Below are 11,381 nucleotides of genomic sequence, written 5' to 3' on the forward strand. Positions count from 1 at the left end.
AGTCATGTCAAAAACAAAAGCCTTGAAACGGCCTAAGAAAATTTAGAAAATTCATTTATTATTATTAAATTCATGGAGTAGCCTAGAAAAGACCAGAAGTCTCAGACAGGTGTTGACACATACTAATCACTTGCACAGAACGGGGGGGGGGGGGGGGGTTAAATTTGAGCCACTTCATTCTAGCATATTCTCATATAAATACTAAAGACAGTCAGAAGAGGCGAGAGGTGGACGTGGGGATTGGATTTTGCAAAATACCTTCAACAGCTTTGCACGGCTCCTAAACTACTTCCACCTTTCTCATACAACCGGAACATTTTTTTAAAAACAACATGGACTTCTTAAGGCACTTTTGCAAAAGCCATTCCTGTACATACAGATAGAGTCCCTATACAGATTGCTGCCACGCCACCCGTTTAAAAGCAGAGAGTGTCTTGTGTTTTCTAATAAAATAACAATAGAGTAAGGATTAGTGTATATGTCCATAATTATTATTATTTTTTACAAAGTTGCTCCCATCAGCAAAAGGGTATAGCACCATTTCATCTTGGCAATACATAAAAAAAATGTTTTCATTTAAAAAAAATACAGTAGTAAAAAGATTTGAGGTATAACTTAAAAAAATACTGGATAATTTTGCTCTAAGTTAAACCGCTTAATTCCCTTCAGTACATATTGCTGGTTGTCTTCATGTAGTTGCGAGAGGGGTCTTTTGCACTCTGTACAATAATATCTTCTCAGTGGGAGTCTCCTTCCAGCTGCCACAATGGAACTCCCCCCCTCCCCGGCCGCTGCCCTTTCTTCTGCCCCAAGTACCAGTAGCTTATTTTCTTCCTGCAAAAAGAGAAGCAGCAAGGGTTACCTTGAAGGAAGACAGTTCTTAAGTTAAAGAAGATGCAAACTCTCTCCCAGCTCTCACTCTCTCTCTCTCTCTCTCTCTGTGTGTGGAGTTCAAAGGTTAGAGGTGATGTGCCTCTCTGATGGCCAAAAAAACATCTTTTCTCTGCTGAATAAAAGACACAAAATGGTGCACTTCGGAGGAGGCCAAAATGTTCTGTGAAAAACATCCTGCACCTACAGGGTTTCTATAACTTCTTGCAAGGCCCCCGTTTGGGCACCGTTTAGTTTTTAGCTGGATCCTCTTTTTCACTCTGTGCCCAGTCAGGAATCCTATCGATGTGCTGAGTTCACAGCACATTTCTGCCAGGAAATCCCACAGTGCAGTTCCGATAGGAATTAATCAGATGTAGAGGTAAATTGCCCTCAGTCCCGATAGGAAGACAGGGACGCTTCTATTGCCATGGCTGTTTCCTGTTCTACTGCACTATGGTGTCAGCAGCAAGAATAGTTTTGCAGCAGCCCTGAGAAAAATCACTAAAAAGAAGAATTTTCCCAGGGAGCAAACAAATGCTTGTGGTTAAGAAATACATTTCTGGCAAAACCCCAGATCTTACCTCCTGGGCAGTATGGGTGAACGGCTGTTATTCCGTAGAGATGCGTTCGCTGTTCTGGAAGATATTCACCTGTAAAAGCACCACTGTCTTTGTTCACAGCTATAACGCCATCCCTGAGCAGAAAATTGGGGAGGGAAAATGGTTTTCATCCAATGCAACATCATTCCTTCAAGAGCAGTGGCTAGCTGGCCTATGCCAAAGTGTGAAAAGTCAACAGGTTAAGAGGCACAATGAAGAAGCTAATGCAAGACTCCTTTAAAGTGTTGTGAATGGTCGGAGTTAAGTCTGACCCCCCTCAACTGGCCCAAGTTCCCCAAACACCAGCGGGTGGGCCATTTTTTGAGGCCTGATTCTACAGTTCTTCCCAAGACAATCTTCCTTTGCAATGCAGGAGGAGACAAACTCCCCGTAGTGACTTTTCCGCATCCAGAATGCTTGGGCCAAGTGTGTGGGTACCTTCACAGTGCGAGAAGAACATCAACCCAAACTTGTAGGTCACTTAAATTGGAATCAGCTTTGTGTTGAAAAGAGGCTTTCCTCCCAGCCCTCGGGACCTACCTTCTCCAGTCCGTGTGGTAGAAGTGATTGGCATAGCTCACAAGACTGAAGGGATAGTTGAGGTGGTTCTGAATGACGCGACGCCCCGTCCCGTTAGGCAGGGTGCATTCCAGCTTCTTGGTCCCTTTTTCCAAACCGAAAAGAGGGAGAGTTAAATTGGGGCTTTCTCTTCCTTGCTCTGGTCCATAATTGCAAATAAAGGTAAAGGGGGCCCTGACCATCAGGTCCAGTCGTGTCCGACTATGGGGTTGCGGCGCTCATCTCGCTCTATAGGCCGAGGGAGCCAGCGTTTGTCCGCAGACAGCTTCCGGGTCATGTGGCCAGCATGACAAAGCTGCTTCTGGCGAACCAGAGCAGCGCACGGAAACACCGTTTACCTTCCCGCCGGAGCGGTCCCTATTTATCTACTTGCACTTTGATGTGCTTTCGAACTGCTAGGTTGGCAGGAGCTGGGACCGAGCAACAGGAGCTCACCCCGTTGCAGGGATTCGAACCGCCGACCTTCTGATCAGCAAGCCCTAGGCTCTGTGGTTTAACCCACAGCGCCACCTGGGTCCCGTACTGGTCCATAATTGCAAATATTAGCCTGAATATGAGCCTCACTTTCCCCCCAAATTCGGACTGTGAAAAGTTAAAGTGCAGCTTATATTCGCAACCTTACGGTATGCAGCCAGGAGCGCGGGGCAAACAGCACCAGGAGTATTTTGTCTCTTTTTCTCTCCCCCCCCCAATCCAATTTTAACGGTGCGGCTTATATTCGGGCCAATACGGTAGATGATTCGGATTGCAGAATTGGACTGACTTTAAGTGAAGGACTGACTTGTGCATCCCGTTTTTTTGGGGGGGGGGTGTACATTGTGAGTGGAGCATTAGCCTAAAAAGATGGGCTGTGGGCAGAAAACGCCAGAATGCTTACAGGAAGGGGACGGAGGTGTCTTTAGTTAGGCAACGGGAGACAAGCATTCCTGAAATATCATTTCCCCAACGCCTGTGCATCACCTTTGTGTGTCCCAGGTTATGGTCTAAAGGTACCCATAGCCACTGCCTTGCTCAGGGGTAGGCAACTTAAGGCCTGGGGGCCGGATACGGCCCAATCGCCTTCTCAATCCGGCCAGCGGACGGTCTGGGAATCAGCGTGTTTTTACATGAGTAGAATGTGTCCTTTTATTTAAAATGCATCTCTGGGTTATTTGTGGGGCATAGGAATTTCAAAATATAATCTGGCCCACCACATGGTCTGAGGGATGGTGGACCGGCCCACGGCTGAAAAAGGTTGCTGACCCCTGACCTTTGCTGAAGCTAAGCGGGTCCAGGTCTGGGTCAGTGTTTTGGGTGGGTTAGTGACTGGACACACTCTGGCTTCCATAATGGAGGAAAACGGGGTATAAATGCAAGGGAACATAAAATGTGCCGCACAGTCAGATCCTTTCTGGTTTTTAAGAGCACACGCTCAACCTTTATAGTCAAGGTTTATACGCACAGGTTTAAAGGAAATAAATAAGGTTCTATGTTCAGGCAACCCAATTATACATGAAGTGCAGCCCTGAATGTGGTTGATCTTGACTGTTGGGTCCTTAAAAGCCCGATTGTGATTCCACACCCCCTCCGTTTCTCTCTGCAAAACGCCCCTTACCTGCATCTGCCCAGCAAATCAGTTTGGAAAAGGGGTTGAAGGTCAAGCCATTGGGCAGCCCAATGTCTTGGTTGACCAAAATCCGCCTGTGTTCCCCAGTCACAGTGGATGTCTCGATTTTGGGCGCTTCGCGGTTCCAATCCGTCCAGTACAGATTCCTGGGGGGAGATCCCAAAAGCAACTATATTTTAATATTTTGTTGGAAGCCGCCCAGAGTGGTTGGGGTATCCTGGCCAGATGGGCGGGGTATAAATAATAAATTATTATATTATTATTATTATTATTACTATAACTATGGCTGGCTGTGCATCAAAGTGGTTACACAAACAAGGTGAGGCCTGAGATTTTTGTGCCGGCTACTCCCATTATTTCAGGAAGTTCCTTCATCACCTCTTCCCACGTAGGGGTCAACAACTGTCATGGACATCAAACAGGCACACACATACCAGAACCAAACCTACACCGTCATTATTTTATTGGCTTCAACAGAAAAGCTTCTTCCACAAATTGCAATGAAGATTCCTGCATTGCAGGGGGGTGGACTGAATGACCTTTGGCGGTCCCTTCCAACTCTATGATCCTGTGAGAGCCTGGGAAAGCTTCTGTGAGCACCTCTTGCACTTGGGGAATTCCTGAGATCTGCACCACTGGCTGACTCCCTTTGAACTTTTGGAAAGAAGGCAAAAATGCTTTTTGTTGTTGTGTTGCCAGACCTCTGGGGATTAATACCTGCTGGTTAGAGTGCTGGTCTTGGCATTTGACTTTTGTTTTGCTTTTTTTACAGTCGTAACAGAAAAAGGGGGGAAACAAATAACAACGGGAACATTTCTTTTAAAAAATCAGCTGACACTTACAATAAGAATATTCCATCAATCTCGCTAATAGTAAAGTAAAAGTAAAGGACCCCTGGACAGTTAAGTTAAGTCCAGTCGAATTCGACTATGGGGTGTGGCATTCATCTCTGCTTGCAGGCCAAGGGAGCCGGTGTTTGACCACAGACAGTTTTCCGGGTCATGTGGCCAGCAGGATTAAACCGCTTCTGGTGCAACGGGACACCGTGACGGAAACCAGAGTGCATGGAAACGCCATTTACCTTCCCGCCGCAGTGGTACCTATTTATCTACTTGCACTGGTGTGCTTTCGAGCTGCTAGGTTGGCAGGAGCTGGGACAGAGCAATGGGAGCTCAGCGGGTGGCGCTGTGGTCTAAGCCACCGAGCCTCTTGGGCTTGGTGATGAAAAGGGTTAACGGTTTGAATCTTGCTAATTTAAGCAGTCTGAATAGGCATCTGAGTGAAATTGACAATACTAGTGAGCTCCTGTAATGTTTTCAAACGCTGAATTGAAAAGCCTCCAGGCTGGATCTCTCCTCTGCCTGTAGCCTCGACTCTCTAATTGTAAGTAAGATGGGGATAATGACAATACTGGTCTACCCTACAGGGTTGTTGTAGGGGTAACAAAATAATGAGATTGCACTTCAAAATTATTACCAATACATGTGCACATCTGCTCAGTGATGATGTGGCACAATGGGCCAATGTGTCTGGCTGTTACCCAGAAGGTTGGCCATTCAAACCCACCCAGGGATGGCTGGGGGAAGGAATCCTGCATTGCAGTGGGTTGGACTAGACTCTTGAGGTCCCTTCCAACTCTACAACTCTATGATAGAGGGGTTGTGCCCTCCCCTTGTTCATTTTGTTTGCCCTTTTCTTTTCCCCTTTTTTATTTTTCTGTGTATAAGATGACCCCTTTTTTTAAACCCAAAATTAAGAAATTTGTTTAGCTTTTGGGTTGTGGGGGGGGGAGGTCACTTCTGCCAATCGCTCACCTGCCTGCCTGCCACTGCTGATCGCTTGCCACAGCCACTGCCGATAGCATACCTCGCCGCAACCGCCAATTGTCTGCCTGCTCACTGCCACTAACAGCCCACCTGCCCAATTGCCGCAGCCATTCGCCAGCAGGCCTTGCCACAGCCACCAATCACCCGCCCAATCACCGCTGCCAATCTCCTGCTTGCTGCTGCCATTCATCACCCCTCCTTTAAAGCAAATGCATTGTCTTATACATGGAAAAATATGGTAAGTTCAGCGTGGCTGCTCTCAAATAAGAAGGTAAAAGATTGCAGCCTAAAGCCCGCACAAACCCTGTTTTGCAATTGATGCCAAGACGGCTGAAGGACTGTGTCATTTTAACAAAACTACTTTACAAATTTCCCTTCTGCTTCTCTGCGGGGCCTGCCACTCACCCGTGAATGGGATCCACCGCGATGGCACGAGGGTTGACGAGGTCTGTGGCGAAGAGGACGCGGCGCTCTGTGCCGTCCAGCCGCGCACTCTCGATTTTGTCCAAGCCACTGTCTGTCCAAAACATGGTCCTTCGGAGGTGGTCGATGGCCAGGCCTTCTGGACTCATCAGCCCTGAGGGAGAAGAAGTCCAGAAAAGACTTTGATGGAGGCTCAAGGATTCATTGAGCTCGGGGGTTTTAAGAAAGGGATACACCCTGCATGTTCCCTGCTGCTCCCAGAAAACTTCCAGGTTTCTGGGAAGTGAGAAAACCTATAAAAAGCATTATGCACAAGTGCGGTTTGCACAATCCACTAAGGAATCGTGCAATGCGATTCAAAACGGTCACAATTGATTGCACATTTATTCAACATCCAGGTAAAACTTTTTAGCTTAACTAATTCAACAAAACTGATGATCCAGCTTTAGCAGCTTTTTGAAGTCCTCCCTGCCTCTTGGTGCCCCTCTATGAACATTATAGAAATGCAGTTTGGCATTTACAAAGGATGCCCTCCAACTGCCCCCCCCCCCGGGCATTGCATCCTGCATCTATCCTGCTTCCTCCAGAACAATCCCTGGACATGTGCAAACTTCCTTGGAGCAGGAATCTGTCTAGTTTCCCTTTTAGGGGAAGTTTCCTGACTGCAAATATGAGCAATCCAACACCAAAAGAACCTAGGTCACATACAGTTCAAGCATAAACCACACAAAAAACGCAACCTGTTGAGAAAATTACATACAATATCTAATTTATCTCCACATAGGGGTAAACAATGTAGTGAATAGCAGTGGCACTCAACCGCTCTGTCATGTAAGTCCAAATAAAGTATTGGCTTCTTCTTCTATTCCTTAGAAATAATTGTATTCCTGGTTATAATCTTATGTTGGTATGTATTTATAATATTGAATAGATCATTTGGTTATATGAATGTATAAGAAGAGATTTTCATTCGCAATTTTTTTACATCATTTAGGCCTCAAGCGGCTGAAGAAGCCAAAAGGCGAAACAGGTTGTTTTTATTTCGGAAAACCTTGTTCTGCTTGAATCTACTTATGGACTTTGTACTTCATAGGATCCACATATATTGGGTCCTGTTTGAACATTTGTTGTAATACTTTATTTGGACTTACATGACAGAGCGGTTGAGTGCCACTGCTATTCACTACATTGTTTACCCGTATGTGGAGATAAATTAGATGTTGTTTAGTCATTTAGTCGTGTCCGACTCTTCGTGACCCCCATGGACCAGAGCACGCCAGGCACTCCTGTCTTGCACTGCCTCCCGCAGTTTGGTCAAACTCATGTTCGTAGCTTCGAAAACACTGTCCAACCATCTCGCCCTCTGTCGTCCCCTTCTCCTTGTGCCCTCAATCTTTCCCAACATCAGGGTCTTTTCCAGGGAGTCTTCTCTTCTCATGAGGTGGCCAAAGTCTTGGAGCCTCAGCTTCAGGATCTGTCCTTCCAGGGAGCACTCAGGGCTGATTTCCTTCAGAATGGATAGGTTTGATCTTCTTGCAGTCCACGGGACTCTCAAGAGTCTCCTCCAGCACCATAATTCAAATAATAATTCACCATTGAATTATTAATTCACCATTGATCCTTCATGGATCAATGCCTTGTCGTGGCGAAGGGGCTTGAATAACTCAGAGAAGCTATGAGCTATGCCATGCAGGGCCACCCAAGATGGACAGGTCATAGTGGAGAGTTTTGACTAAACGTGATCCACCTGAAGAAGGAACTGGCAAGCCACTCCAGTATCCCTGCCAAGAAAACTCCATGGACCAAGACAACAGGCATATAAAAGAATAAATTAGATATTGTATGTAATTTTCTCAGCAGGTTGCGTTTTTTGTGGTCTATGCAAATATGAGCCGGGGGGGGGTGTTATTTCACGACCTCCAATGCAGACTGGGAACCCAGAGGAAGCAGACACATACCCGACTGGATAATAGTCTCTGGTTCTGCCCCTTGTTCCAGACTCGCCCGGCTGATGGTCCTCCCGGCGACATCCGTCCAGTACATCATCTTCTCCCGGCAGTCGTAGTCAATTCCCACCACGATGGAGCCCTAGAGGGGTGTACACACAGAGGAACAGCCAGACACTGAGGTCAGGCCATTTCTCAGGTTCCAAGAAATCCGGCCACTTATTTCCTGCTTCTGGCACTTACAAGGAACCGCCTGCTCGCTAGATGAGTTGTCAGTACCTGACTGCACTGGTTTAATTTAGAGGCCAATGCGAAAAACCCTGAATATGCATTTCGACCGGGCATTAAACAGATTCAGGTGTTTGCCTCAGACATAAGAAGAAGAGCCAGCTGGATCAGGCCAGTGGCCCGCCTAGTGCAGCCTTTTGGAAGCCAGCAAGCAGGACTGAATACAAGAGCTCTCTCCCCTCCTGTGGTTTCCAGGATTCAGAAGCATCGCTGCCTCCAACAGCAGAAGCAGAGCATAGGGCTAGTAGCCATGATAGTCCTCTCCTCCACGAATTTGTCTAATCCATCTAGGTTGGTGGCTGTCACCGCCTCTTGTGGGAGGGAGTTCCGCAGGATGACTTCCTTTTATCTGTCCTGAATCTTCCTACGTTCAGCTTCACTGCATGTCTACGAGTTCTGGCATTATGAGAGATGGGGGGACGGGACTTCTATCTGCCCACTTTCGTGCATGATTTTATGAACTTCGGCCCAGAGGTTTTGAATGCTACTAAAGCACGATAAATGCAGTTGCTTAGTTATTTTTGGATGGCCTGTGCCTGTCTACTCCCTGCTGCGTTTTGTTTGCTTGGGGGCAGGGGGGAGCACCCTGAAAAGAGCCCTGCCGCAGGATCAGGCCAGTGACTCTTCTATTCCAGCGTACTGATCCCACAGTGCCCAACCAGATATCCCAATGGGAAGCCCCAAAGCCGCCCAGAGTGGCTGGAGAAACCCAGCCAGATGGGCAGGGTATAAATATTATTATTTTATTATTATTATTATTATTATTATTATTATTATTATTATTATTATTATTATCTCTCCCCCGCCCCTTGTGGTTCCAAACAACTGGCAATCAGACGCTTCCCAACTCTGATGGTGGAGCACTTTGGGCACCCTTTCTCAGGCACCAAAATGTCCTGGCACAGTCCTGCAAATAGCTTCAAAAATATCAGCAATTTTACCAAACAATTCCGTCTATTCTGTCCCCCCCTCAACACACACACACACAGTTTCTTTGGAAACTTTCTGTTTGAGAGCAAGAGAAGTGTTAAAAATGAGTCCACAATCTCCAGCGAGCTGCATCTTCGGGAAAAACTTTTGCTCAACTGGTGATATTCTTCCCCGCGGAAACCCTGGAGGGAGGTCCTGCTCTCTCTCTCTCTGCCTGTTTTAATTTTCTGCAAATTTGCTCGATTCCCCACTGGGCTGGGCTTTTGTTTTATTTCACGTTTAAGGGCTCTCTCTCTCTCTGTACATGAAGAGGTGGTCTGGAGAACAGCAGCCTTTCGCTGAAAACAAGCGAAACAATAGTTTCCTGGAGGCTTTGGTTGCCAACACTTCTTGGCTGGGAGCTCCTTAAAAATCTGGGCAAATAATATTAACCGTTTGAGATGGGAGGAAGAGTCTCTGAGAGGGAAGCTTCAGAGAAGTATTTAAAGGCACAGGAGGGTTTGCAGAAGGAAGGGGGAAAGACTCCCAGACCTTTTCCCATGGTGGGACCAGAACCCAAGTTTGAACGCTGTGAGTCAGTGAGACAACTTTCACTGTGAAATCTGTCTCTCTAGATTTTCTTCATTTTAACACCTTTCAAGGGCATGTACTCAAAAAGGGTTTAAGTTGTGAAACATATTGGGGGGGGGGTAAAAGATAGAAGGCATAGCTAAGTGCCTTAGGCTTCCTGTTAATTATGTCTCCAAGATATCTGAAATATTGGGTTGGCATATAGTGTGATAAGCTCACAAAAGTTGTTGAGCTTTTTTTGGCAAAATCGCAAAAAAAAACCAATAATGAAGTTTTGGAGCTATTTTTAAGGTACAGTGGTGCCTCGCTAGACAAATTTAATTCATTCCGCGAGTCGCTTCGTATAGCGAAAAATTCGTTTTGCGAAGCGGCTGCCATAAGAACGCATTGAAGTGTGGTTTCCCATAGGGTGCCTCGCAAGACAAATTAAAAAAATTCGTCTTGCGAGGTACCCTATGGGACAAAAAAAAAATTCATCTTGCGAAGCGCGCCATAGGAAACTTCGTCTTGAAATTGCAAAATGCTTTCGTTTTGCGAGTTTTTCGTCCTGTGAGGCATTCGTCTAGCGAGGTACCACTGTAAATTGTCAGAGAGGCCTTGCCAACCTGCCAGCCCTCCCACGCACAGAGTCACCCATTCTTCCCTTGCCCCCCACCCACCCCCAACCCCAGGAAAAATACTTTACATGTAGGGAGAGCAGGGTCTTTGCTGCCTCCTTATGAAGCCTGGTGCCGTTCAGAGGCAGGTAACCGATTTGCTGGCCCTGGGCGTACAGCAGGAACGTCCCAGCCGAGGGCGGACTGACGTCAGGGCGCGGAGAGGGACGGACGGTCGGAGGGGCGACGCTGGGCAGGCCTGCAGGAGAATTGTAGAGTTGGAAGGGACGCCTGAGAATCATCTGGTCCAGGCATAGGCAAACTCCGGCCCTCCAGGTGTTTGGGACTACAATTCCCATCATCCCTGACCACTGGTCCTGTTAGCTAGGGATGATGGGAATTGTAGTCCCTCACATCTGGAGGGGCGGAGTTTGCTTGTGCCTGATCTGGTCCAACCCCCTGCAATGCAGGAATACGTAGCTGCCCCATAAAATGAAAACAGTCTTTCAGATCATCTGCTGCATGAATATCTTGCAAGTCTTAGGGGCTCTTCCGGTCTCTTTATCTTACCTGCCACTTTCCGCACCCTCTTATCTGCTTTTAAAAACTAGCATCGGTTATACCAGGCATCCCCAAACTTTGGCCCTCCAGATGTTTTGGACTACAATTCCCATCATCCCTGACCACTGGTCCTGTTAGCTAGGGATCATGGGAGTTGTAGGCCAAAACATCTGGAGGGCCGCAGTTTGGGGATGCCTGGGTTATACCCTCTGGAACTCCCCGCCTCTTGACACCTTTGTACTCTTTTTGGCACCTGCTACCAACATTTCTGCTTGGGGAAAAAACCTGCCCAGATACTTAACATGCTGGCGTGCTTTTTATTCTATTGCTGTTTTGAAATTAACACTGCAACTGTTTTCACTAACAATCTCGCTGTGTCCTTTTTTGCAAACGGTTTTGCGGTTTTCCGCAATCAAGTAATAATCATAATAATAATTTATTATTTATACCCTGCCCATCTGGCCGGGTTTCCCCAGCCAGTCTGGGCGGCTTCCAACAGAAAAATAAAACTCAATAATCTATTAAACATTAAAAGCCTCCCTGAACAGGGCTGCCTTCAGATGTCTTCTAAAAGTCTGCTAGTT

General features: G+C 46.8%; 1 protein-coding gene across 1 annotated transcript in view; it reads right to left on the reverse strand.

Annotated features, from left to right (window-relative positions):
- Nucleotides 1-36: 36 nt before the first annotated feature.
- The window catches only part of NID2 (nidogen 2), a 61,431-nt gene continuing 50,086 nt past the window's right edge, over nucleotides 37-11,381 (reverse strand). Inside the window, 7 exon segments of the mRNA XM_060270836.2 lie at nucleotides 37-834; nucleotides 1,455-1,567; nucleotides 2,013-2,136; nucleotides 3,646-3,803; nucleotides 5,889-6,060; nucleotides 7,865-7,994; nucleotides 10,326-10,495. Of these exon segments, the coding sequence (XP_060126819.2) occupies nucleotides 824-834; nucleotides 1,455-1,567; nucleotides 2,013-2,136; nucleotides 3,646-3,803; nucleotides 5,889-6,060; nucleotides 7,865-7,994; nucleotides 10,326-10,495 (878 nt within the window). The 3' untranslated portion in view covers nucleotides 37-823.

This window comes from Zootoca vivipara, chromosome 1 (genome assembly GCF_965207765.1).
Source record: "Zootoca vivipara chromosome 1, rZooViv2.hap1.1, whole genome shotgun sequence".
NCBI lineage: Eukaryota > Metazoa > Chordata > Lepidosauria > Squamata > Lacertidae > Zootoca > Zootoca vivipara.